Raw genomic sequence first — 27,322 nt, 5'->3', positions numbered from 1 at the left:
CTCAGCATAAAATCATCTTTTTATACTTGACCAAAAATTGGGTTATATATTGTGTTGTGTTTTTTGGCATTAAAACTCAAAGTGTATTTTTTCCCAAAAAACTGAGTTTTTACACTACATAGACAGTAATATATCGAAACGTGCGGATTGTTCCCCATTGGTGTGCTATTACTTTGTGGAACGTTTCGCCGAATGGTTTACGAAATATCGCCGTTTTTGTGGTGAAATTGGTTCCATAGGAATGAATGGCGGAATGTTCAAAACTAGAGTGTGAGCTGACAAAAGCTAGAGTGTGAGCAGAAAAATCAGGACATGATTTGTAAACTGCCATCACTCCCTCATTTTCAAGCCCACCTACACAAATCTGATATCAAAATGTTCAGCTATCCCTGCTGCCACTAACAATGTCCATGGCTAAGCCATAGACCTGATAGTTTGCACAATATGACCATTTGTTTGCAACTCACCCCGCCCATTGACATTCATTGAAACTCCACTCTAGCCACCTCAAATTTGAAGGGAAATTTCTAAACTGCGACTGTGCCTTCATTTTTAATATTTCAGAGACATACTATGCATCTACATGTAGGTCTGGGTCTTGTGATTCTCACAATATAAAGCTCTTCGGTGTAGGCTTTATCATTTTTAAACTACAACCGTTTGAAGATGGCAACCGCCAGTGAAATGAGCAAGTTGGAGCAGTTTGTTTTTAACCGCTCTTCTCTGCCCTTGCTGTAGAGTGAGTTGCCATAGGAACCCAGGTGTGTGAGCAGGCAGCAGAGTGACAAAAGCTAAAGTGTGAGTTGTAGACTACTGGTGGAGGAAAGACCACTTCAGACAATTTCCCCAGAAATTGTAGCTTTTCTAGTTATTTTTGTTATTCTATTAAAAGATAGAGATTTGCAAAGTGACCACTAGAGGGTGCTCAGTAATTGACTCATTCAACTTCATTGCTTCACAGCAGCTGAGATACCAACCGCACAGGGAGTGTGTTGTTTTCAATAAGCCAGCTGACTCAATGGGGTTGAATTGCTACAGTATTAAAGAAGCTGCAAACTTTCAAAAGTGTTCGTTCACCTTGCAAAGCATCGGCCAATGGGATGAAGATGTGCTCTCTTTTAATATTTAGGGGTGTATTTTAAAAAGATTCCACCACCACTAATCTAAAAATTGGTAAGCTGCAACATAATAACTGTTTGCTTTTGGGTTTAGCACCACTTTAATCATGTACTAGCATATTTTTTGTTTCCCTTGAACATTATTGGGTGTTCAAATCCACAGCCTATTCAAAACGTGTGTTCTAAAAAGGAGCAGCAAAGCACTACCACTGTGGACGACTACAAAGCAAAAATCAGCATCTGAGCACATATGTCTGCTTCCATGCACATATATTACAATCATCAAAACAAAGCTTTATTTAAACATTAAAATTCACCTTGTCACAAATATAAAATTGCAAATTAAAGCCCAGGAAAAAAAAAAAAATACCCCATGCAGTGGTGTCCTCCCACACTTCAAGGGTTAAAGGTTTGGAGGCCCCACTGCAAGGAACATTTTCTATGCTGCCCGCACCATAACATTGATAAAGAAATATTTCAGGGAACTGACACTTGCGGAAGTGTCGATTTCAGGTGTCACTGCCCCAACACTACAGGACACAGGAGAGATGAAAGAGTTGGTGAGAGGAACCAGTGAGTGCTTTGGGGGACATGGGAGATCAACACAGCCAGAAGTGTGTTTTCCAGCAGATTTCGGGGATGAATGTTCATCGCAAAGAGGTGTTTGCCAGCTTGGGCATTAGGAGAGGTACTTTTTTCCATTCTTTTTCGAAGGCCAAGCATTAATCTGGTATTTTAAATTTAGACATAATGAGCCATGACAGCGCTGCAAATACAGGATGAAGCAGTAGAGCAACCCTGCCAGTCTGCCACAAACAGCATTGCATTGCCAACATAAAAACAGCACATGAAATGCAAGAAAAGGCCAACATAAAAGCATTACTTCAGTATAAAAACATCCAAAACAAAGGGAAAGATTTGAAATGGATTTCTCATTTACCATTATCTATAGAGGAATTATGGCCTTTTTTTAAAATATAAGAACAAGAGCAACTAAATACAAATAATCTTATAAAAGCATATTAGCCTAATAATTACATAAGCAGGCCCTGCTTCCTACTGCTCGTCTTGCTGACGAGGCCTCTATCTGATTAATAAGAAACACACTCTGCATTCTCCAACGCAGGCAAACCCCCACAATTACAGTGATAGTAGGAGACCATGTCATGTTTGCCTAGGCTGTGAGTAAGGTGATGGAGCTCAGATTAAGAGGTTTTTCTTGGTCAAAATACAATTACAATATATACAATATATTTGGTAATGTTGCTAAGTACCACACTGATCCACGTGAAGTGAGATTTTTGCAATTACAGGTCCACTTTAATGTTGACCATCAGTTGAAAATTGTTTCAGCTTGCTTAATTTCCTTTTAGCACAAACTTTTTCTTTGAAGTTGAACTATGGGATTAAAAGTATAAATAAATAAAATACTTTCCTTATCCCCCCCACTCTTGCAAGCTTCCACCATGCTAAGCAACCAGTCTCCCAAAGCCTCTTCTCTAAGGCAATCCAGCTGGTGGTCACACTGAAGTCATCACATACAATGCAGGACCAATAGCCCTGCACTGTATATGAGGATGGTGAAGGCCCATCCCCTACCCAAAGCGTCGGAGAGAAGAGGAGAGCACCAGAACAAGGAATAAAGTAAGTATTACAATAATTCCTCTACTTCAGTGGTCCCAAAATGTGGCCTGAGGGCAAGATGCAGCCCGTTGTTTGCCTTTATCTGGCCCCTGAGAAACAGTGACACCAACAATGGGGCACTATTCCTCCCACAGACACCAACAATGGGAGACTATTCCTCCTACTGACACCAGCGATGGAGCACTATTCCTCCCACTGATACCAATGATGGGGCACTATTCCTCCCACACACACACCAATGATGGGGCACTATTCCTCCCACACACACACCAATGATGGGGCACTATTCCTCCCACACACACCAATGATGGTGCACTATTCCTTCCACAGACACCAATGATGGGTCACTATTCCTCCCACTGACACCAATGATGGGGCACTAATCCTTCTACTGACCCCAATGAGGGGGCACCATTTCTCCCACTGACCCCAATGAGTGGGCACCATTTCTCCCACTGACCCCAATGAGGGGGCACTATTCCTCCCACACACACCAATGATGGTGCACTATTCCTCCTACACACACCAATGATGGTGCACTATTCCTCCCACACACACCAATGATGGTGCACTATTCCTCCCACACACACCAATGATGGGGCACTATTCCTCCCACTGATACCAATGACGGGGTACTATTCCTTCCACAGACACCAATGATGGGGCACTATTCCTCCCACTGATACCAATGATGGAGCACTATTCCTCCCACACACACCAATGATGGGGCACTATTCCTTCCACAGACACCAATGATGGGTCACTATTCCTCCCACTGACACCAATGATGGGGCACTATCCCTTCTACTGACCCCAATGAGGGGGCACCATTTCTCCCACTGACCCCAATAAGGGGGCACTATTCCTCCCCGATACAAATAATGGAGCACTGTTCCTCCCACTGACCCCAATGAAGAGGCACTATTCCTCCCAATGATCGAGCACTATTCCTCCCACTGATACCAATGATGGGACATTGTTTACTCCCAATGACGCCAGGGCATTTTCTACTCACACTGGCCACAGTCTGGTCTCCTTACAGTCTGAAAGACAGTAAACTGGCTCTTTGCTTGGAAACCCCTGCTCTGCTTTTATACTTAGCAAGCATGTAACCCTTGCAGTTCGGTGGGGGCCCTGCTGCAAGGGTACTATTTAAAAAAAAAATCCCAGAGTTCAGCTTTAAAGAACACTCCAGGAAAACAATGCATCCTTTAATTTATGTATGTATTCCTTCAGATTTATGAAATTGTTCACAATTTTAAAGAATGCTATTACTTGAAGTTTAGATACTATGCTGCCACACACCAGCTGATAGCTCAGCTCATGCTTGCAATTGAGTTCAATACGTTCAAGAAGAAGGAAGTACTGAAGTAGGTTAGCTTTCGGAATATAAAATATGTCCTCCAGCGAAGTACTTGGAGTTAGAGCCTTTTTGTTGGTGAGCTTTTGTTTGCGACAAACAGATTTTGTATAAACATGCAAGTTTATTGGAATACAAAAGCTGTTTGAAGCAGGAAAAATACAGGTTAGAAAGAGGTCAGATGCACCTTTCAATGAATTCTGAAGGATCTCAGAAGCTTCTCCAACCGATGTCATTGACACAAGCCCACAGTCTATTGACATAGGCTCTTACTCTTTAAAAGCTTACATACATTACATAACGATTAGACAGTATAAGCGTTACTTAGCGCCACAAACACAGGAAGCTGCAGGACAATACAGAGAGGACAGGTTCTCTTACCTATGTCTGAAATCTTTATTTCTGAGAGGTAGCAAGAGAAATAAGGAAAAACAATGTTACTAACAGACAGGAGGAAGAGACAAAAGTTATTGACCTAAAGAAGACAGAAAGAAAATCCTAGAGAATCAACCTTATGTCCGCTCATAGCAACAAACCAGCTTCTTTGTTTTCTTATGTTGCCAAAGCCAGTTAGAGAACTACATGCAGAATTTGCTATAGGCAATCTAAACCATTCATGGGCTCCATTGTACTAAACTCTAAGATGGAATATAATTATGAGGTAGAAGTCCTGGGATGTCATAAAAAATTCTGAAACCATGGAGTTGCCAGTGTGTGAGGTTGAAGGAAAGCTTTGATAATATGAAGAACACACGCAATGGTGAATGCCAAGACAAAATAACTCCATTGCATATGTAAAAAAGCCATGATGGAGCTTCAAATACTCAGACAACACAAAAAACCCCCTGAAAATGTGATAATAATAGGGTAGTGCCAAAGTGGAGTGCAATGGCGGTATCACAAATGTAGAGGTCCCATGACAGTGCCATTACAGTACAGCCAATGGAGGGGCACCACTTCTAGGAAGACTAACAACCAGAGGATACCATGCGGGTACTGCTACAATTGGGTGCCATTAATGACCTTCCAAAAAGGAGCATGCATTCTGGCATTAAAGTGTTACTAAACCCAGGACCCTGCATTCACTATATCTGGTCTCCCACAGTACACAGAGCATGGAAATGCAATTATTTTAGAAAATATAAACTGCTAAATACCTTTTCTCATCAGCAGTTAGAGCAGTCTTGTGACTTCTATCAGTGTCCAGCTGAGAACTGGGTAAAGCTTGTAGGAGGAGTTTTAATTCTCCCCTTATTTTTCTATAAGGCTGCAGGACCTCTGACCTCTGTGTGGACAGTGCTGACTGGCCCTGTGCTGATCACATGCACCCTCCCAAGAAAAAAAAACAACTCTCTAGCGATACACACCAAACTGAGCATGTGCAGCTTGCCCCCAGGGCACTGTTCTATCAGCAGATGGACAAGTATGCTTCATTGCATATACAGACTGATTTTACTGTTGTGGGTTTAGTAACACTTTAAGGATAACAAGAGGGCTCCATTACAGTATTTCTAATGTAGGGAGCCATGATAGTACTGGCAATATGGAGGAGCCATGACAGTACAGACAAGGTGAAAGTACCATGACAGTGTTGCAAATGAGAAGAAGCCATAATGGTGATGACAAGTTGACTGTACCACAGCAGTACTGTCAGTGTGGATGCTTTATGATAGCACGGGCAAGGCCAGAGTCCTATGACAGTGCTTGCAAAGGCGGAGGGACTCATGCCAATGTGCCATAACCGTACAGACATTGTGGAGGCCTCATGACAGTACAGCCAAGGTCAGAGGTCTATGACAGTGCTTGCAATGGTGAAGGGTACTAATGCAAATGTGCCATAACAGTACTGAGATTGTGGAGGCCTCATGACAGTACGCCCAAGGTCAGAGGTCTATGATAGTGCTTGCAATGGTAAAGGGGACTAATGCCAATGTGCCATAACATTACTGACATTGTGGAGGCCTCATGACAGTATACAGCCAAGGTCAGAGGTCTATGACAGTGCTTGCAATGGCAGAGGGACTAACGCCAATGTGCCATAACAGTACTAAGATTGTCGAGGCCTCATGACAGTTCAGCCCAGGTCAGAGGTCTACAACAGTGCTTGCAATGGTGAAGGGTAGTAATGCAAATGTGCCATGACAGTGCTGACATTGTGGAGGCCTCATGACAGTACGATCAAGGTCAATGGTCTATGATAGTGCTTCCAATGGTGAAGGGTACTAATGCTAATGTGCCATGACAGTACTGACATTGTGGAGGCCTCATGACAGTATACAACCAAGGTCAGAGGTGTATGATAGTGCTTGCAATGGTGAAGGGGACTAATGCAAATGTGCCATAACAGTACTGACATTGTGGAGGCCTCATGACAGTACGGCTAAGGTCAGAGGTCTATGACAGTGCTTGCAATAGCATAGGGACTAATGCCAATGTGCCATAACAGTATTGTTAAGATGATTGTTTCATGACCGTACTGTCAATGTGGAGGCACCATGGAAATTTGGCCAAGAGAAAGGTCCCATGACAGTTGGCAGCTAAGCAAGTATGGGCTTTCCATAAAAGTTCCAAGAATGCAGCATTTCCAAGAAAGTCGTACAAATTGCAGATACCACGCAATTGCAAGTGTAAGATAACAGATCAGGAAATGTAGTAACATCAAAAATAAGCAAGCAATGTAAGGGTAATGGGAGCTTTAAAATTTATGCGACAGAAAGGTTGTCTTTGGCAGCCATAAAAGCCAATAACTGCTCATATTTCTTCCACATGGAATCATGAATCTGATTTTCTTACATAGTTTCTCTGTAAACTTTTTTTTTACTCCCTAAAAAGATGGCTGATTTTGGAGAGCTCTTCCTATAGAAACACTTGTTCCATCTCTCTACCAAGGGCTGGAGATACAGTGTCCATCTTTGGACATCTGCCTTCCATACCTAAATTAGATTTCCATTAATTAAGGGCCCATTCACTCGACTGCATTGCAGTAACACATGGATAAGCGTGTTACCACAATGTACAGCAACATATATTATATGTGCTGGTGTGATGTGGTGCAAATGATTCGGAAGGCCTGCCCAACACGGCTTGCTGATGGATGTGCGTACCAAAGCACAGCCAGAAACAGAACACGTACATTTTTCAGTGCATTAGGAACCTAAATTGAATGAATGGGCTGCTCTAACCCAATGCACATAACACCTGACATGACGCACCTTAACGCCTGTGTGCAAACACCCATTAATAGTGTGAATGGGCCCTAAACGTATAGTGTACCTCCAGCCAAGAATATTTATTTTCAATTTTAGTTCCATCCTTTGACTTTTTTTTTTTTCTTTGCTGTCTGGGGATTAATTTGGAAGATTCCTGTTATTTCCTGTCTCGGAGACATTGTATTACAAGGAAGGGAAGTGATCAGAAATTTTAAGAGGAACACTGTCAGTAATAAAAACCCTCGGGACGTAATTGGAGTATCCTTGATGGAGCCACAGACAGCAGTAAAACCTGACAGATGTTCTACCCCTTCTCTGCTCTATTCAGACAATAAAAACAAAAAATTGGCTGGTGACACACTTTAAGTAGCACACACTTTCTCTATTTATTCTAAATTAAAGTGCATCTAAGCTCAAGAACACAAATGCAATACATTGTGGCTCATCAATCTTTGAGGTAGCTGCATTTGTTTTCTTTCCCAGGCTTTTTTTTTTCTTCACCTGGTGGTCCTGTCAGTAACACACTTCCTATCCTAAAGTGACAACTCTTACTCGTAGGCAGATGCAGGTAGCTAGTCTGCCGTTAGGTGGTTCTGTTCCAGAATAGTGTCAGGTTACAAAAAGGTAGTGTCATCAGGAGCTAGATCCCTTTTATTTAGAGCCCTCCTGTAGTCAGGACCCATATATAAGCCAGGTTGGGAGGAGCCATAGTACACTGGGGCCTAGGAGGCAAACATCCTACACCTATGCAGATGTAGCCAGCAAGTGGAGGCCCTAGCTTGTGGGCCAGAGAGAGAGGCAGACCAACACCCAAGAGAGCTGGCTGAGGACTTCCCGTTATGGAGGTTGAAGCTAAAAGGCATTTTAGGCCTGGCCAAGAGTTTCCAGAGTGAGGCTATCCCCTTGGAGGATCCCGGGAGAGGTGAATCCATGGAGGAGGACTTCCTGATCCTTATGGAGGTGGGGGTTAGTGTGGATGCAAAAGGGTTTTTAGGCCTGGCCAGTTCCCTGAGTGAGGCTATCCCCCTGGAGGATGTGACTACAGAGATCTCATTCCAGTGAGTACTAATGATCCCAGGTTGAGGGAGAGACTGTCAGAGGTAAGATGGCTGCTTTAAAGTGCTGCATGATGCTTTCACATGTGACCAACAATCAAGCGACCCCGGATAGTATGTCAATGTGATATGGCCATGCCATTTCCCAAGTACCACCAGTTAGGGGAGATTAAGGGGGATATGATCAACATGTATAAATACATCAATGGTTCATATAGTGAACTCGGCGTAGAGCTATTCACCCTGAGGTCATCACAGAGGACAAGGGGGCACTCTTTGTCTGGAGGAAAGAAATTAAATCTCCAAACACAGAAAGGTTTCTTCACAGTGAGAGCTGTGAAAATGTGGAATAGACTCCCTCAAGAGTTGGTTCTGGCCAGCTCAGTGGATTGCTTTAAAAAAGGCCTGGATTCTTTCTTAGATACACAGAATATAACTGGATATAACATTTATAGGTAAAGTTGATCCAGGGAATATCCGATTACCTCTCGAGATCAGGAAGACATTTGTTTCCCAGCAGGAGCAAATTGGATCATGCTTTGCTGGGTTTTTTTTGCCTTCCTCTGGATCAACTGTGGGTATAGGATTATAACTTTTTTTTTTCTATGGTTGAACTGGAAGGACTTTTGTCTTTTTTTTCAGCCAGACTAACTATGTAACTATAAAAAGTGCAGCAACCCTATTTTTGTGTGGACATTCCTTCCTGGGGGATATAAAGGTCAACATCCAGAAATGTTGTGCGGAGGCCTTTGGGATGGAGTGGGGCACAATATGGTAGATGGCACAGCCTCATCATGTGGGTCACTGTTCTATCGAGGGAGGATCGAGGCAGGGACTTGTGCTTTTGCCACCGACATCTAGTTAAAATCCGCAAAACCCGTGTTACATACTCCTTTTTACAGAACATGACGGAGCAGCGTTACCACCCTAGAACAGGACATGTGTTAGGACAAAAAAACAGGGAGAATTGCATAGGAGACTAAAAATAAAGGTAAGCTCAAAGAAAGTCCAAAACTAGGCATTGAAGGCCAGGCTCGTGGCTAGTAAAGCTCTCAGCAAGTAAAGCTCAACAGTTTCAGAAAAGCAAATACAAATTCTGTTACACAATATACATAAATGAAGAAATTAAGTAAAATGACAAAATTACAAAGCGACTACGTTTTTAAAAACTACAAATCTAAATCTCTTAAATGAAAAAGCAATCTCTACAGCGACAGAATGAATCTGCTGATCAGCGTAACTTTAAATAGTAGAACCGTAAACATTTTTTTAAATGAACATGCAAGATTTCCAAACGACATAACTTGCAATTGCGATAAAGCGACAAATGTTTGCTCTGCGGTTACCTTAACTCCAGGATGTTTGTGACATTGCCGGAAGGAAAGATTCTACGTATATAGTTGAAATCGCCGACATACAGACTGCCATCTGCACCACACGTCAAGGCAACCGGTGCCAGGAGTTTGTTACCATCTGCGAGGCCATTGCAGCTCGGACAGGAGATGCTCCTGCGTCGCCCATTACCCATTATACTGCCGATCACAGCTGGCTGCTGGGAAATGAACTGGTTTTCTCCATTGCCTTTGTGCAGGATGCCTGTACAAGAAAGTGAAAGGTATCTCAGATTTTTCCAGACCCTTAGAGGGAAACCATTATTTTTTAAGGAGTGTGTATACTGTTTTTTAATCTTTTTCTTTTTTTTTTTCGTTAACACATTTGTAAGATATTTGACTTTGTTACAGCGAATATAAAAAAAAAACCTTTACTAATACTGTAGTAATATTAAAAATACTACACTAATTATGTAACATTAAACATAGTAATAAATATAAATCTATGCTAATAAATCTGTGCTAATATGTTTTGGTAATAATAAATGTTAGTGTACTAATATTAGGAATACTATACTTACACTGAATATAATACTGTCCTAATATTAGGAATACTATACTTACACTGGATATAATACTGTCCTAATACTAGGAATACTATACTTACACTGAATATAATACTGTCCTAATATCAGGAATACTATACTTACACTGAATATAATACTGTCCTAATATTAGGAATACTATACTTACACTGAATATAATACTGTCCTAATATTAGGAATACTATACTTACACTGAATATAATACTGTCCTAATATTAGGAATACTATACTTACACTGGATATAATACTGTCCTAATATTAGGAATACTATACTTACACTGAATATAATACTGTCCTAATATTAGGAATACTATACTTACACTGAATATAATACTGTCCTAATATTAGGAATACTATACTTACACTGAATATAATACTGTCCTAATATTAGGAATACTATACTTACACTGAATATAATACTGTCCTAATATTAGGAATACTATACTTACACTGAATATAATACTGTCCTAATATTAGGAATATTATACTTACATTGAATATAATACTGTACTTAAAAATACTGCACTCATTTTAATCAAATATTAAATACTACCAATAAATACTGCATAGAATTTTGTATTCTTTTATACAGCCAGCAGGTGGAGCTTTATGTTCCTTTTTTATATTTTTGGTTACTTACCACCTGTTTTACCACCCTCAATAGAGCAAGCTGAAATTTACAGCAACGAATGCTCCCTTTTTAAAAAACTCAGACCAGTCTGACTTAGTTGGAGTCACAATATAGACATCCACTGCTGTCCATTTCCTGTATCTTTGAATCCTTTGTCATGTATAAAATGTTTAATTTGTAAAACAAAGATGTATACATACAGTAAAAAATGTGTATATATATATATATATATATAAAATTTTATGGAGCACTAATATGCGGACCTCATCTCGTCAAGCCTGCACTAATCTATGAACACTTCTGTTGATAAAAGACTGTTCACATGATCACATTTATGTTTGGCGCCTGAATCAGTGCTTTGTTACTTATATATCACGATATAATCTGGATGATCTGATTATTATTGATTATATTACATCATTTATTTTATATATAATATTTTAGCGCTGCACTGTTTCTTTATCTTAATATTGTTCACAAGGCTTTAGGGTTCCTTTACTGGTGCATATGCAGCTTGCGGTCTTTTTATCCTGAGCGCTCGCTGATTTTTTGTTGCATTTGATTTATTTATATATATATATATATATATATATATATATATATATATTTATATATATATATATATATATATATATATATATATATATATATATATATATACACATACATACACACACACGGTTTCTTTTTACTATATGTACACAACCAATCAGTCGTAGCATTATGACCACCCACCAGAACCCATTGAGGCATTGACGCCTCTAGACTTCTGATGGTATTTTGTGGTATCTGGCACCAAGCTGTCAGTAGCAGATCCTTAGATTAGATTAGAGGCCCTGTTAAATATTTTTTAGAGAGGTTCACCCGATTTGTCCTGGTGGCCACTGTCACTGGAACTGACAGTGCTGAGAAATCCAAAATTGTAGGTTGAAGCCAGAATAGAAATAGAAAGGAAGTCCTCCAATGGGAACACTTGTTCCACTGACCGCTGTCTAAAAAAGGATTTCCCTCATTTCCGGTTGTGTCTATGGAATGGGAAGTGAAGGTAAATCTCCCCAACAGGTGAAAAAATAAATCTGATGTGTGTTAAACATTCCCTACTGCTTTCAAAACTTAAAATGGTTGTAAGCCTCAGACATGAAATATGAACAAAACATATCCCTCTACAGTGTCTCTCAATCCAGAGCTCGAAGTGTCATTTCTGTCTGCTGCTGCCTCCCTGTGCTATCAGCATGAGTTACATTTGACATGTTTTCCGGACACCAAGAGAAAAATGGTGACAGGGGAGGGACCTACAGCAGATTGACAGCCTGAACTCTGTTCCTGTGTGAAAGGGGGGGGGGTGTCTCAGAGCTCTCCTCACTGATGTAACCTCCGCTCCCCACCCCCTGCTTTTCAGAGCTGAGAGATCCTGTGTAAATTCTGCACTTTGAACGGATTTAGGGGACATACGGCTGCAGATAAAACAGGTACAGCTCAGGTAGAAGGATTTGTTTTCTCTCTGTGTATCCCGAGGCCCGTCACTTCACTGGGCATACGTAATGGTTTACAATCACTTTGAAAAAAAAATGGCCTTTAGATACTCTCTAAGGACTTCTACAAATGAACGTATACATCAAAACTCACAAATGTGTCTCTTGTTCTCAAACTAGAAATTGCTGGGATCATTAATGTTCTCCTAGTTCAAATTTCTATTTGTATGCGGACACAGGGTGCTCTGCATACAGAGTTTTAAATAGGAATCCATTTATTTACGTGCGTGCCCTCCAGGTTGATTCACAAATGCAGAAATAAGTACGAGGTCTGCGAATTTAAGGGAAGCAAGTTTGCACCCCCCATTCCCCTGGTCTCTTAGTGAAGACACTGGATTATCCAATTATGACAGGCAACATACCCTACAATGTTATCGCATCTTTAAGCACCTGTCAATCTAAGAACAATAATCTGGCCTTGTGGAGACCTCTGAAAAGCCATAATCCAACTCACCGGTCTGTATATTGAGTGCGTGATGTTTATCCAGAGACCAGCCGCCGAGCTTGGATGCTTCAATTTCATAGCCCTGCAGAATGGCCGTTCTTTTCTCCCACAAAATGAGATCCGGACATGATTCATATTCATAACCTACAGAGACTGAAATTCAAAGAGAGAGAGAGATCTGACCTAAATATCCAGATAAAAACGTGGTTGAAGGCCACTAAACACAAGAAGCGGCATTTTCACTGGCAGGTGCCAATCACGGCTAAAATATCATTATGCAAACACAGCTCATAAACACCCTCAATTCCCTTCACAGAGGGTGTTCTGAATGCCGGAGCTCAGCTAATCAGTCACTGCTAACATGATTACTGGCATAATGGCTTTCAGAAGGAGGAATGCCATAGACATCAATCGCATCAACTACCACAGGGTGAAAATGCATTGTTTTTTTATGGGTAATAAAGATCAAAGGCCAGCTAAAAATAAGACCAAATACTTCCGCTACAGAAGAAAGCCCTTCCTGTGCAGCAGATTCTGTGAACCCAGCTTGCAGTGCATCCTGGATCTCATTACAGTTTAACTGGGGCCAGTCGATAAACATTCAAATATTTACATATTCTTAAGAAGTAAATCAACTGTAAAACAAGCCCTCTGTAGCTACTGGCACTGTGGAGCAAATAATCCTTAAAAGTTTACAGCAGAAGCGCTAATTTTTTTCAGCAACTCTGCTCACCGTGCATCCACCTCTCAGTAAGAATTCTGCAGCTCAGCTACCCCTCCCAGCAGTGATTCTGCAGCTCAGCTACCCCTCCCAGCAGTGATTCTGCAGCTCAGCTACCCCTCCCAGCAGTGATTCTGTAGCTCAGCTCTCCCCCTCCAGCAGTGATTCTGCAACTCAGCTACCCCTGGTCCAACCTAAGATTCTGCAACTCAACTACCAATGCTACTACTCGCAGCAGTCATTCTTCAGCTCAGTTCCCAATGCTCCTACCTAGGATTTTGTAGCTCTGCTCATCGTGTATCCACCTCTCAGTAAGGATTCAGCAATTCCACTACCCCTCAGCAGTGATTCTACAGCTCAGCTACTCCTCTCAGCAGTGATTCTGCAGCTCAGATACCCCTCCCAGCAGTGATTCTGCAGCTCAGATACCCCTCCCAGCAGTGATTCTGCAGCTCAGATACCCCTCCCAGCAGTGATTCTGCACCTCTGCTACTCCTATTCCCACCTAAGATTCTGCAACTCAGCTCCCAATGCTCCTACCTAGGATTTTGTGACTCAGCTATCACTGCTACCATTCTGTGCAGAAATCTTGCTGTATAGCTCCTTCTGCTCCCCTAACAAGCAGTGATTCTGCAGCTCAGCTCTCCCCCCTCCAGCAGTGGTTCTGCAGCTCAGCTCTCCTCCTCCAGCAGTGGTTCTGCAGCTCAGCTCTCCCCCTCCAGCAGTGGTTCTGCAGCCCAGCTCTCCCCTTCCAGCAGTGGTTCTGCAGCTCAGCTCTCCCCCTCCAGCAGTGGTTCTGCAGCCCAGCTCTCTTCTTCCAGCAGTGGTTCTGCAGCTCAGCTCTCCCCCTCCAGCAGTGGTTCTGCAATTCAGCTCTCCCTCTCCAGCAGTGGTTCTGCAGCCCAGCTCTCTCTCTCTCCAGCAGTGGTTCTGCAGCTCAGCTCTCCCCCTCCAGCAGTGGTTCTGCAGCTCAGCTCTCCCCCTCCAGCAGTGGTTCTGCAGCTCAGCTCTCCCTCTCCAGCAGTGGTTCTGCAGCTCAGCTTTCCCTCTCCAGCAGTGGTTCTGCAGCTCAGCTCTCCCCCCTCCAGCAGTGGTTCTGCAGCTCAGCTCTCCCCCTCCAGCAGTGGTTCTGCAACTCAGCTCTCCCTCTCCAGCAGTGGTTCTGCAGCCCAGCTCTCCCCTTCCAGCAGTGGTTCTGCAGCTCAGCTCTCCCCCTCCAGCAGTGGTTCTGCAACTCAGCTCTCCCTCTCCAGCAGTGGTTCTGCAGCCCAGCTCTCCCTCTCCAGCAGTGGTTCTGCAGCCCAGCTCTCCCCCTCCAGCAGTGGTTCTGCAGCTCAGCTCTCCCCCTCCAGCAGTGATTCTGCAGCTCAGCTCTCCCCCTAGCAAGCAGTGATTCTGCAGCTCAGCTCTCCCCCCTCCAGCAGTGGTTCTGCAGCTCAGCTCTCCCTCTCCAGCAGTGGTTCTACAGCCCAGCTCTGCCCCTCCAGCAGTGGTTCTGCAACTCAGCTCTCCCCCTCCAGCAGTGGTTCTGCAACTCAGCTCTCCCCCTCCAGCAGTGGTTCTGCAGCCCAGCTCTCCCTCTCCAGCAGTGGTTCTGCAGCCCAGCTCTCCCTCTCCAGCAGTGGTTCTGCAACTCAGCTCTCCCCCTCCAGCAGTGGTTCTGAAGCCCAGCTCTCCCTCTCCAGCAGTGGTTCTGCAGCCCAGCTCTCTCATCTCTCAGCAGTATTTCTGCAGCTTACATCTCCCTGCCCACCCCTCCCGTCAGTCATTCTGCAGCTCAGCTCCCCCTGTGCCTTCCTTCCTGCCTTGACTCTGCAGCTCAGCTCCCCCTCCCAGCAGGTACTCCACAGCGTTCCAATCTCTAATGTAAACACAGAGCAGGAGATCTAGTAGTGAGTTGAACTGCCAAGAGAGCTGACTCGTTTAATGTCATTGCTTTGAACTTTTGGGACACTGTATACATTTGTGCGGCTCCAAAGTCGCACGTTTTCCAGTGTGACTTTGGAGCGCAACTTTACACCCTCTGGATCAAAGCTGCATTAAAGTAGTGCAAGCCACTGCAACTTTAAGTCACACCAATTTGAACAAGTGCCATTGAAAAGAATGGAATGCGACTTGTCATGTGACTTTGATGTCCAAAGTCGCATGTCAAGTCTCACAAGTGTGAATGGAGCCCAAGACAATACTTTTATAGAAAAAGTAAACATCTGAATGTCCAAGTTGACTAAGGTCTTCGCTTTTGGGTTTAATACTGCTTTAAGAAAGCTTTTCTGCTCTTCTCAGGCTAACATTTATTATGCACATGACGCTAGTTATGATTTTTCTTGGCCGGGAGCCTATTTAGCAAATAGAAATTCGCTCATTCCCATTAAGTTCTGAAGCCTTGCCCTTTGATTTTTCTGTTCACTCTGCTCAAAAGTGATTGTGGAACCGGCCCCTATAACTCTTAACAGAATCAAAGAGAATCTACCCTTTTAACTTTTAGATAACTGAATGAACGTTCCGAAAACTGGAGTTTTTGAACAAAACTCTACAGGTATAAAAAGAGCTTAAGGCAACTTAGAAAAGATAATTATTCTTTTCCTCCCCAAGAGTCTGTCTCACGTACAATTGCCTCGTTTGGCTTGTAATAAGCAGGCTACAAAACAAGACCTGATTTACATCTTGGGAGCCTGTAGACATACAACCATTGGTGCCCCAAGTACACCCCTTTTTACTAGGATCATCCTTTTAAAATAGGACATTTCTGGGTCCAAAACTGGTTTAGAAAATTGTGATAATGCGTAGGATGATTATCCCTATGGAAAGGAAAAAACAGAAAAAAAAGCATGCCCAATATTTATACAAGGAAGAGATGTCTGTGTTGCCTATAGGCAAGTGCCTAGTGTACCTCGTGGTAAATCTGGCTTTGCTACAGAATAGAAAATGTTGCAAGCAGTTAGAAAACAGCAAGGCCTCATGCACACAGGACATTTTTTTTTCCTACCCTGGACATGCCTTTGTCCCAGTGCAGGAAAACATAGCTTAAAAAAAAACATACCTAAAGCTGCATTTTGAATGTGCGTTTAGGTGCGTCCGTGTGTTTGGCGTTAATGCATTTTATTGGCCAACATTTTTGACATCTGTGTGTATTAAGCAAGTAAAATCAGCCTGTATATGCAGTAAAGCATGCTTGTTATACTCACTGTGGAACCTAAGGGGTTAATCCTCTGCATTGTGTAAAAAGGCTGTTTCATCCTTTCTTCTCTGTTCCTCCCCTTTTTTAAGCGACCACCCATTATCTCCAGGCTGAACCGTAGGCATGCACATTGCTCAGTTTGGTGTGTATTGCTAGAGAGGTTTTTTTTTTTTTTTTGGGACAGTGCATGTGATTAGCACAGGGCCAATTAGCACTGTCCAGACAGAGGTCAGGGGATCTGCATCCTCCTAGAGCAGAAAGAAAACGTCTCCTACAAGCTTTAGCTAGTGGTGGACTGGACACTGATAGAAGTCACAAGACTGCTCTAACTTCTGATGAGAAAAGGTATTTTACAGTTTATATTTACTAAAATAATTGCATGTCCATGTTCTATGTACTGTGGGAGACCAGATATAGTGAATGCAGGGTCCTGGGAGACCAGATATAGTGAATGCAGGGTCCTGGGAGACCAGATATAGTGAATGCAGGGTCCTGGGAGACCAGATATAGTGAATGCAGGGTCCTGGGAGACCAGATATAGTGAATGCAGGGTCCGGGGAGACCAGATATAGTGAGTGCAGGGTCCTGGGAGACCAGATATAGTGAATAGTGAATGCAGGGTCCTGGGTTTAGTAACACTATAAAGCCCATCTCCAGGCAAAAAAAAAAAGCCTTCCCATGCAGTGGGGCTATGCCTGCACTGTACAGGTCAACTTCTTGTTTTGTTTAGGGGTAAGAAGAAAGCCTCACCCAATCCTTCGTTCTACTGGAAAATGGCACACCCCCATGGTCTATCGGTGGACTGCTGCTGGTCTATGGAGCCTGAATGGGCTTGATGACATCAGGAACAGTCCAAAACTCAAGACCACTGGAGCATAGGGGTGCCGGATTGGTCTTGTGCTGGGAGGACTGGATGATCAGGTTAGTATATCTTCTTTCTCCTCTCCCCTAGACAAAACCAAGCATTTAACCTGTGCAGAGCAGGCACAGCCCCACTGCATAGCAACAATTTTTTTTTGCCTAGGGATGGGCTTTACAGTCGGAATGTAATCCTGAACATCCCTTCTGGTCATCTTTTAGATGTCACTGAATGAATTTCTAATGTCAGGTCAAGATCTCCTGAAGACTACCAACTACACACATTCTCTTAAGCAGCTGAATTCATCATTGGGCGGCTTCAACTGGCTGGCTGAAGCTTTAAAAGAGTAAACGAGCTCAGCACTGCATAGTGTCCCTGCTATTAGCAGACAAATTTGCTCTGGTTTATAAATAGTGCAACCATTAAAGCTTACCAAAGGCTTCAGAAAGTCCATAGACCTTCTGGCTGTAGACGTCTGTCTTGTCCCAGATGAAGGAATAAGAGAGGTCGGGGGCGGAAGCAAACCACTTTCTAAACAGGCGACCTTCCACAGCGACCATCAGGTGGACTTTCATGAGGTTGAAAGGAATAATGTGATGAGTCAAGCTGATCCTCAGAACCGACTTGTAGCCAGCGTTTCGGGTGCTCAAGTAGTTTAGCTTAATTTTGCTTCCGGGGATTGGGATCTCTTCCTGCAAAGCCTGGAAAGTAGAAACAATTTGCTAAAATGAATAACTAGTATTTAACTCCATTGGCCACATGAATGAACTTTTAGGATGAGGCTTCCTCCAAGGTATGCCTGTTCTCAGTTTATATATTGCTATATATTATATGTCTTAGGTTGGAAAGCTCAGTTTAGAGTTGAGGACCAAATTCTGTAGCGATGCCTTGGACACTGTCACTTTGCCCTGCATGAGAAAGGTGATAATGTCTTTTTTATTATTATTATACTGGATTTATTTAGCGCCAAAAGTTCGCACAGATCTTTACAAGATGGGGGGCTACAAAACAATTCAATACAAGAAGAATGAGAGGGTCTTGCTCAGCAGAGCTTACAATACAAGGACACCTGCAATAATTTGTTTTTCTTGTAAGAAGAGCAAGTCTTTTGTTATAAACCTTTCATTTTTCTGTAAAATGAGTTACAATTTTTTTTTATTTTTCATTTCCATGTGTGAGGCACTTCCTGTAGACACTGTACAAGTACGCTCCAAGGGCCTCATTCACACTTGAGAAGAGGGCTATCAGCAGATCCCTGCAATTGGAATCCCAGCTTGTAGCGAGCAGCTGTGGTCAGAAATCCTGTACAAAGCAACGACAGACTGACAGCATCCGCACGCCCAGAGCTTACCTGTGGTTAGGGAGAGATGATCAACCCTGGAGGCAGACCATTGTCACTCGGTTAGAAAACACAAATCCAAACTTTTATGGTTGTCTCCTACCAACATGTTATAGTACGGGGGTCTCCAAACTTTCTAAGCAAAGGGCCAACTTACTGTCCTTCAGGCTTTAGTGGGGCTTGACTGTGGCCAGTGGGAGTAGAAAGTGTCCCGGCATCAGTGATTCCTCATTGGTCCTAATAGGAGGAATGGTGCCCCTTTGTTGATATCAATGAGAAGAATAGTGCCCCATTGATGGTGTCAGTAGGGGGGAATGGTGTTCCACCATTGGTGTCCTTTGGTGGAGTAGTGCCTCAAGGGCCAGATAAAGGCAAGCAAAGGGCCACATCTGGCCCCTGAGCTGCAGTTTGGAGACCATTGCTGTAGAAAATGACCCTTGCATTCTGTGTGGAAGCAGTGGTCTCTCTGCAAAGATCCCCCCTGCCCCTGCTGAGTCCTATCCTTCTTTAACCAAAGCTCTCACTCTTTGATAAGTTGAAAGCTGAAGACCGGATGCAACAGGCGGCATTCCAGACCTCTACAGAGAGACCACTGCTTCCACATAGAGAGCAAGGGTTTGTCTCTGCAGCCTTCTGGCAGGGGACAGGTTTTTCTTCTCAGGCTGTGACTACTTTCTAAAGAACTGGAAAACTTTTCACACTTTTTTTTAAAAGCATCCGGAATGTAATTAGCCAATTTAAACTGAAAATGCAGTTGGGCTTTAAACTAGACATGCATTTAAAAAAGCATAAAAATAAATATTATTAATGTTCTTTTTTTTTGTCCTTTTCCATTTAAATCACAAATCCCAATAAACAAGCATTGTTACAAACATCTAGTACAGTCAGAAAGCCTTTATTTATATTTACCAGGTCCTTCTGGAACCTTTTGTGCATTAAAAATTTCTTTGGTGTATTTATTTTTTTAACAACCGCTCTCTTATCTTGCGTACCAACATGTGAGCGCCGTTGTTATTAACAGCGCTTTACAAAGTTCAATTTTCCACTCTGCTTTGATTAGCGGCATTAGACTTTGCTGTGCTGAAGTGGATTGCGAGAGCCCGGCAAACAGATGACACAAGCGTAAGTGCGACCGCAAAACAAAAAACCCACCAGGAAGGCAGAAGCGTATAATTTGCCCCTCAAAGATCTCGTCTGTAAATGTATTCTTTCCGCGAGTGAACAATGACTGCAAACATCAAACATAATGTCAACGTGTTTGAGTTTGCGGAGACTGTTCTGATGGAACCTCTGGGAATGGGAGGGGGGAGGGCATGTTTTTTTGAACTCCGTACTTAATATGCATTTATTTTTCTGAAGGCTGTAAGTTTTCTATTCACAAGCAGATTTAGAGAGTGGAAGATGTTAAGCGTGGATTTATTTGGTTTTGTGGGCAGGCCAAACAAGATGAATAAAATAGTTTGAGAAGGTTAAAATGTCATGTGCGTAACAGCTTCGTGTTTGAGTCGCACAAAGCGGCACTTAAAGGTAACCTGTGCTTTGTTAATGCAAGTTCATTATTATCACTGCACACTCAACCACCCTCTCGCCTGCCCAAAACATATACTCAATACATAATCAATACTCAATGCTTTCTGACATGGGTGAACATGTGACACCCTTCCGCATGACAATGTTGGTGCTGGAAGACTACACTCAGGATTGTTCCTTGGGGGCAGGGAAAGAGTCTTTGGCCTAGTGTAAGCTCCAAGTTGTGACACAGAGCTTACACTGAGGTTCCGGTCATTTCTCCTGGCTGCTGAAGGGAATGACAGTTAGCTGAAGGAAGATGGCTAGGTATGAGCACCTATGGAGGACAGTTAAAGTGGAACTAAATCTACAACTGAAAAACTTACAGGCATGCATCTCTGTATTGAAGAAGAGATATGTTGACACCCACCACTGGCCCCAATGCTGACGTCTTCTGCTAGCTCCAACATTTCTGCCCACTGCCGGCTCCAACGCTGAGGCCCACCGCTGGCCCCAACGCTGACGCCTTCTGCTAGCTCCAACATTGCTGCCCTCTCCTGGTTCCAGCGCCCAGGCCCACCGCTGACTCCAGCGCCCAGGCCCACCGCTGACTCCAGCGCCCAGGCCCACCGCTGGCTCCAGCGCCCAGGCCCACCGCTGACTCCAGCGTCCAGGCCCACCGCTGGCTCCAGCGTCCAGGCCCACCGCTGGCTCCAATGCTGATGCCCACCGCTGGGTCCAAAGCTGATGCCCACCGCTGGCTCCAATGCTGATGCCCACCGCTGGGTCCAAAGCTGATGCCCACCGCTGGCTCCAATGCTGATGCCCACTGCTGGCTCCAAAGCCGATACCCACTGCTGGCTCCAAAGCCGATGCCCACCGCTGGCTCCAAAGCCGATGCCCACCGCTGGCTCCAAAGCCGATGCCCACCGCTGGCTCCAAAGCCGATGCCCACCGCTGGCTCCAAAGCCGATGCCCACCGCTGGCTCCAAAGCCGATGCCCACCGCTGGCTCCAAAGCCGATACCCACCGCTGGCTCCAAAGCCGATACCCACCGCTGGCTCCAAAGCCGATACCCACCGCTGGCTCCAAAGCCGATACCCACTGCTGGCTCCAAAGCTGATACCCACTGCTGGCTCCAGTGCTGCTGACCACTGCAGACTCTCATCAGTGTAAAATTCACAGAGAATATGTATTCACTGATAGGCTAAAGAGTGCTGCAGCTCACAAATGGCTGCTTTTGTTCCATGCAGGTGACAAACTTCACATTGAAGGAAGGCAAATCTGAGAATGAGGCAAGCTGGTTGTTTTCCTGAGGCTGTAAATAACACCAAGCATGTAAAGCACTCTTTAATTTACTCCTCATTGAAGTCTTCCATCACCTTGACAGTCTCATTTATCCACCGTTAAATGTAAACATTGTGCAAAAGGTTGGAAGTCCTCGATTTGATCATTAAAGCTACTCTGCTCCACTTCACAGTCTTCCTGAGCTAATTAAACAAATGACTTCCATTAAGCAGGTGGCCCCACCTAGAACCATTTGCTGCATCCATCCAGGCAAAAGCAGCTTGGATAATAAAAAGGATTTTTTTTTACTCTTTGTAGCCTGCTGTCATTTTGTCTGAGGCTATATATACCGATATATACGCCAACCTCACAATTTTCATTGCTTAAATGAATCTAGTGTTGGGGAAACCATATGCAATATTTCACTGATTTTCACGGTCATATACCAGTTTTAGTCATTAAATCCACTAACTTCGCTCTGCTCTTTTAATTTCACATGTTCTCTCCATAACGGTCTACATCTTGCCTCTAATGTCAAGATCAAGAACCCAAGCTATTGTTATGTGGTGGTTTTATCGCGTCATAAATAGAGTCATTGGAGTTGATAAAAAACCCACTACCTATAACCTAGGAAATAATTGAGTTCCTCTGTCTCTAAAGCCAGCCCTACATGGATCGATATTGGGCTGGTTCAGCAAGGGACTGGCCAAATTTTGATCTATGTATGGGCTAGCAAGTTGTACAAAAGCCAAACTATCATTGTCACACTAGCTATAGCCGAGAGCACTAATCACTGTATTCGGCTGGTGGGTAAGGCTCCCTACTAGCAGAATACAATAGCCCAGCTGGAATGTTTCCCCCATCCAGATTGAATGTGTGGATGAGGGAATCAGTTCATTGAATGACAAATGAATCATGTATGGTCTGCTTTAGTAAAGTCTTTGTTTATTAAAAGAAATAAACACATCTAGTAAAAAGTCAAACCCCCCCAGCCCTCCTATTATAAACTAGTATGTATTTTATTTTTTTTTCTTTTTGTGAATCCACTAGCCTCTTGACAACGTCCCTTGTGACGAAACGTGTCAGGTGCAGCAAAGTGGGGGCATCATCATGCCTGCTCTGTGGGAGCGGCTTTACCTTCTGTCTTTAGTATATGGTTTGCAAGTACCTTACTTTACAATAACATTTCAGATTTTTAACTACTACACTATGGAGCTTCTTTGTGTTTCCTCTATACCGGTTATTGCTTGACCTGACTGAGAAACCCCATATGGCAAGAGACTGATTCATTTGGATTACTCTGATGCATTTATGTTCTTGTCAGACCTTCTACTGCTAGGGGTGGTGGAGCACTAAAGTCACACTGGAGAGAAACACTGCATTTTTATTTTTAGTTGGACTTTCTTTGTGTACACCTTTGTTGTATTTATCACAGATTGGTTTTACACATTATAACTTGCAAATTGTTGATGTATCACTTTTCATTTTTTTCACTTACATTATTACTTTTTTTATGCACAATTATTTCATTAAGTGATATGTCTTAAAGGGGACAGCACAACAGTTTTTGTTTAAAAGCTCCTACTTCTAAATTCGCCTAACCCGCCAAACCCAGATGCTTACGTTCGTTCTCCAGTATGATAACTGCGGCCTCCACTATTGTTTCTCTCCTATTCAGTGCTGGATGCTTCTGTGTAGTAGGCCACCAGAGACTTGACCTGGGCTGTTCTCCAGTGTCTGCAATGTCAGAGCATTGCCCCATTCAAGTCTATGAAGTTTTATGACACAGACGTGGCCTGTGCCATAGATTTCGGCATGGAGGATACAAGTGGTGAAGGCCATAGCTGTTTTGAGTTAAGTAAGCAGCTAGGTATACGATTCCTAAGTTAGTATAGGTTAGGAGGGCTTGGACTGGTGGACTTGATGTGTCACTAAAAAGAGGACATGTCTGTTGACTGTCAGAGAATTGAATGTTCAGAATAAGCATGTAGCATGTGACAAAGGACGGTGATTTAAAGACCCTGGATAAGCAAGGCATCCAACCAACAACAATTTTTAGGAAAGATGAGCAATAGCAGGCAACATATGGCAATCACTTTTGTGTCTCAAAGAAGTCAACTGTCATTAAAAATGAGCTCTAGGTGTATGAAAAATGTCATCATCCATTCTATTGTGAAAACATGCATACCAGCCCAAGCCAGAATATCCAGTTGCAAGTTTTCAAGTGCTATTAGTCTGCTGTAATCAAACACATCACTGAGGATTTGGACTTTGTAGCTCATGTGTTTTTTTTCAGAAGCATGGAGGTCCAAGAGTGCAGAAGTCCCTGAGATCTGTACGCCTAAAGGCAGCACCCCTCATTGGCAGGAGGTATATATTATACTGGCACTATATTCAGTGTACATACCTGGAAGTTGAAAGGGCAATTTTGTGAGAATTGCTCACTGATTTGCCCAAAAGCTTGCACAGAGGTTTAAGTCACATTAAAAGGCACCCCCTGTAATAGGACTTTCATATTTACTTACATTGGTTTATTTAAAAAATGCATAAAGAGATGCTGCATTTCTGAATGCAGCACCATGAGGTTACCTTATAAGTAGACCCTCCCACTTAGCAGCCAATCTAAAAACAAAGGCTTAGATCAGTATGTGCAGAAGAGAAGAATATAAAGATCTGCAGAAGATAAAGTGATTCTAAAGGGAATTTTTTTTTTCCTGCTCTGTGCAATGATTTTGCACAGAGCAGCCCTGATCCTCTTCTTATTGGGTCCTGGTTCATCCCCCCTACAGAGTGCCCTCAATAGCAAGTCTCTTGCTATGGGGGCAGTCGAGCAGGCTCGCTCCCGAGCCAAGCTGTGTGTGTCCATACACACACACAGTAGCTCAGCCCCGCCCTCCGCTCTCTCATTGGCTCACTGCAAATGATATCAGCAGGAGCCAATGGCTCCTGCTTCTGTGTAAGCCAACGAGAGAGAGACTTAGGAGAGGTGCTGCTGTCGTGCACATCACTAGATTGAGATGGGGTTCAGAGGACCTGCATCCAGAAGGTTTTTTACCTTTATGCATGGAATGCATTAAGGTAAAAAACTAAGCCTTTAGAGCCACTTTAAACCATCCAGCACAATCAGTCTATAAGTGGTTTTATTTCTCAATAAAACTGGGAGGTCCACTTTAGTTTGACTGCCATATTTTGTATGTGTAGGGTTTGTGTACCTACCTGTATTTCTGGTACAATAGGCCCTTTCTCAGAACACGAGCTGGCAAATGCAGTCAGCGGGGCCGGAGACAGCACAGGATTGGGACGGGCGAAACTGCTTAGATCACAACTGGATATCTCATTCTCCTCATGACGCATGGTGATGGTCTCCATAACGAAGAAGCGGTCCCATGGTAACCAGAGGGTGTGTTCCTGCGTGATGAAGGGCGCTCGCTCAAAGCGCAGAGTCGCGGAGATGCCACCTTGGGTGACGAGATCAAAGCTGTTTACACAAAAAAAGAGAGACAGAAAACATACATTAAAGTGGTTGTAGACCTCAGACATAGAATATGAACAAAGCATATCCTTCTATAGTGTGTACATGTCTTAATCCAGAGCACTAAGTGTCATTTCTGTCTGCAGCCTCATTCCACTGCTATCAGCATGAGTCTCTTCTGACACATTTTCCTGACAGCAAGGGAAAAAAGGTGACATGGGAGGGACCTTGAGCACACAGTCTGATTGACAGCCTCAGTTCTTTTCCTGTGCAAAGGGGGAGGGCGTCCCTTCCCTACAAACAGCTCTGCAGTGTCTAACTTTAGTTCACTGCCCCCCTGCTTTCAAGAAAGGGAGGCAAGCTGTATAAATTCTGGACTTTGAACAGCTGCAGAGAACAGAAGACTGCAGATAAACAGGTACAACGTATGTAGGAGGATTTGTTCCATCTCTGTATCACCCGAGGCCAGGGGGAGGGGGGGAGAGAAGGGGAGGAGGGAGAGAGAGAGGGGGGGGAGAAGGGGAGGGGGGAGAAGGGAGGAGGGAGAGAGAGAGGGGGAGAGAGAGGGGGGAGAGAGGGGGAGAGAGAGGGGGGAGAGAGGGGGGTAGAGAGAGGGGGAGAGAGAGGGGAGAGAGAGGGGGGGAGAGAGGGGGAGAGAGAGGGGGAGAGAGAGGGGGAGAGAGAGGGGGAGAGAGAGGGGGAGAGAGAGGGGAGAGGGGGGGGAGAGGGAGAGGGGAGAGAGGGGGGGAGAGAGGGGGGAGAGGGAGAGGGGAGAGAGGGGGGGAGAGAGGGGGGGGGAGAGGGGGGAGAGAGGAGGGAGAGAGGGGGGGAGAGAGGGAGAGGGGGGGTTGGGGGAGAGAGGGAGAGGGGGGGTTGGGGGAGAGAGGGAGAGGGGGGGTTGGGGGAGACAGAGGGAGGGCAGAAAGAGAGGGAGGGAGGGAGAGAGGGAGGGAGAGGGGGGAGGGAGGGAGAGAGGGGGAGGGAGAGATAGAAAGAGAGAGGGGAGGGAGAGATAGAAAGAGAGAGGGGAGGGAGAGATAGAAAGGGGGGGTAGAAAGAGAGAGGGGGGGATAGAAAGAGAGAGGGGGGAGAGATAGAAAGAGAGAGGGGGGAGATATAGAAAGAGAGGGGGGGGGAATAGAAAGAGAGAGGGGAGGGAGGGAGAGATAGAAAGAGAGAGGGGAGGGAGGGAGAGATAGAAAGAGAGAGGGGAGGGAGGGAGAGATAGAAAGAGAGAGGGGAGGGAGGAAGAGATAGAAAGAGAGAGGGGAGGGAGGGAGAGATAGAACGAGAGAGAGGGGAGGGAGGGATAGAAAGAGAGAGGGGAGGGAGGGATAGAAAGAGAGAGGGGAGGGAGAGATAGAAAGAGAGAGGAGGGAGAGAAAGAAAGAGAGAGGATGGAGGGAGAGATAGAGAGAGGGGAGGGAGAGATAGAAAGAGAGAGGGGAGGGAGAGATAGAAAGAGAGAGGGGAGGGAGAGATAGAAAGAGAGGGGAGGGAGAGATAGAACGAGAGAGGGGAGGGAGAGATAGAACGAGAGAGGGGAGGGAGGGATAGAAAGAGAGAGGGGAGGGGGGATAGAAAGAGAGAGGGGAGGGAGAGATAGAAAGAGAGAGGGGAGGGAGAGATAGAAAGAGAGAGGGGAGGGAGAGAGAGGAATGTAGGGAGAGGGGGGAAGGGAGAGAGAGGGGGGAAGGGAGAGAGAGGGGGGAAGGGAGGGAGAGGGGGGAGGGGAGGGAGGAGGGGAGGGAGAGGGGGAGGGGAGGGAGAGGGGGAGGGGGAGGGAGAGGGGGAGGGGGGGGAGAGAGAGGGGGGGGGAAGAGGGGAGAGAGATGGGGGGAGAGGGGGAGGAGAGAGGGAGAGAGAGAGGGGGAGAGGGGGGGAGAGAGGGGGGGGGAGAGGGGGGGAGAGAGGGGGAGAGGGGGGAGAGGGGGGAGAGGGGGGGGAGAGGGGGGAGAGGGGGGGAGAGGGGGGGAGAGAGGGGGGGAAGAGGATAGAAAGGGCATTTACTATTTTTTGTAGGAGCC

The 27,322-nt window shown here is 44.5% G+C and overlaps 1 protein-coding gene across 1 annotated transcript in view; it reads right to left on the bottom strand.

Moving 5' to 3' along the window:
• Positions 1-25,301, bottom strand: part of LOC149440883 (teneurin-4) — a gene marked incomplete at its 5' end in the record, with an annotated part of 88,252 nt that extends 62,951 nt beyond the window's left edge. Inside the window, 5 exons of the mRNA XM_089658017.1 lie at positions 4,504-4,524; positions 9,733-9,982; positions 12,940-13,083; positions 18,122-18,389; positions 25,040-25,301. Of these exons, the coding sequence (XP_089514143.1) occupies positions 4,504-4,524; positions 9,733-9,982; positions 12,940-13,083; positions 18,122-18,389; positions 25,040-25,301 (945 nt within the window). The remainder of the gene's footprint in view (positions 1-4,503; positions 4,525-9,732; positions 9,983-12,939; positions 13,084-18,121; positions 18,390-25,039) is intronic.
• Positions 25,302-27,322: the final 2,021 nt, after the last annotated feature.

The sequence above is a fragment of the Staurois parvus genome, unplaced genomic scaffold, assembly GCF_062004578.1.
Source record: "Staurois parvus isolate SC_StPar_1 unplaced genomic scaffold, SC_StPar_1.0 ptg001050l, whole genome shotgun sequence".
NCBI classification, from domain to species: domain Eukaryota; kingdom Metazoa; phylum Chordata; class Amphibia; order Anura; family Ranidae; genus Staurois; species Staurois parvus.
Note: the sequence above shows the minus strand (reverse complement) of the source record. Positions and strands in the feature narration are given on the sequence as shown.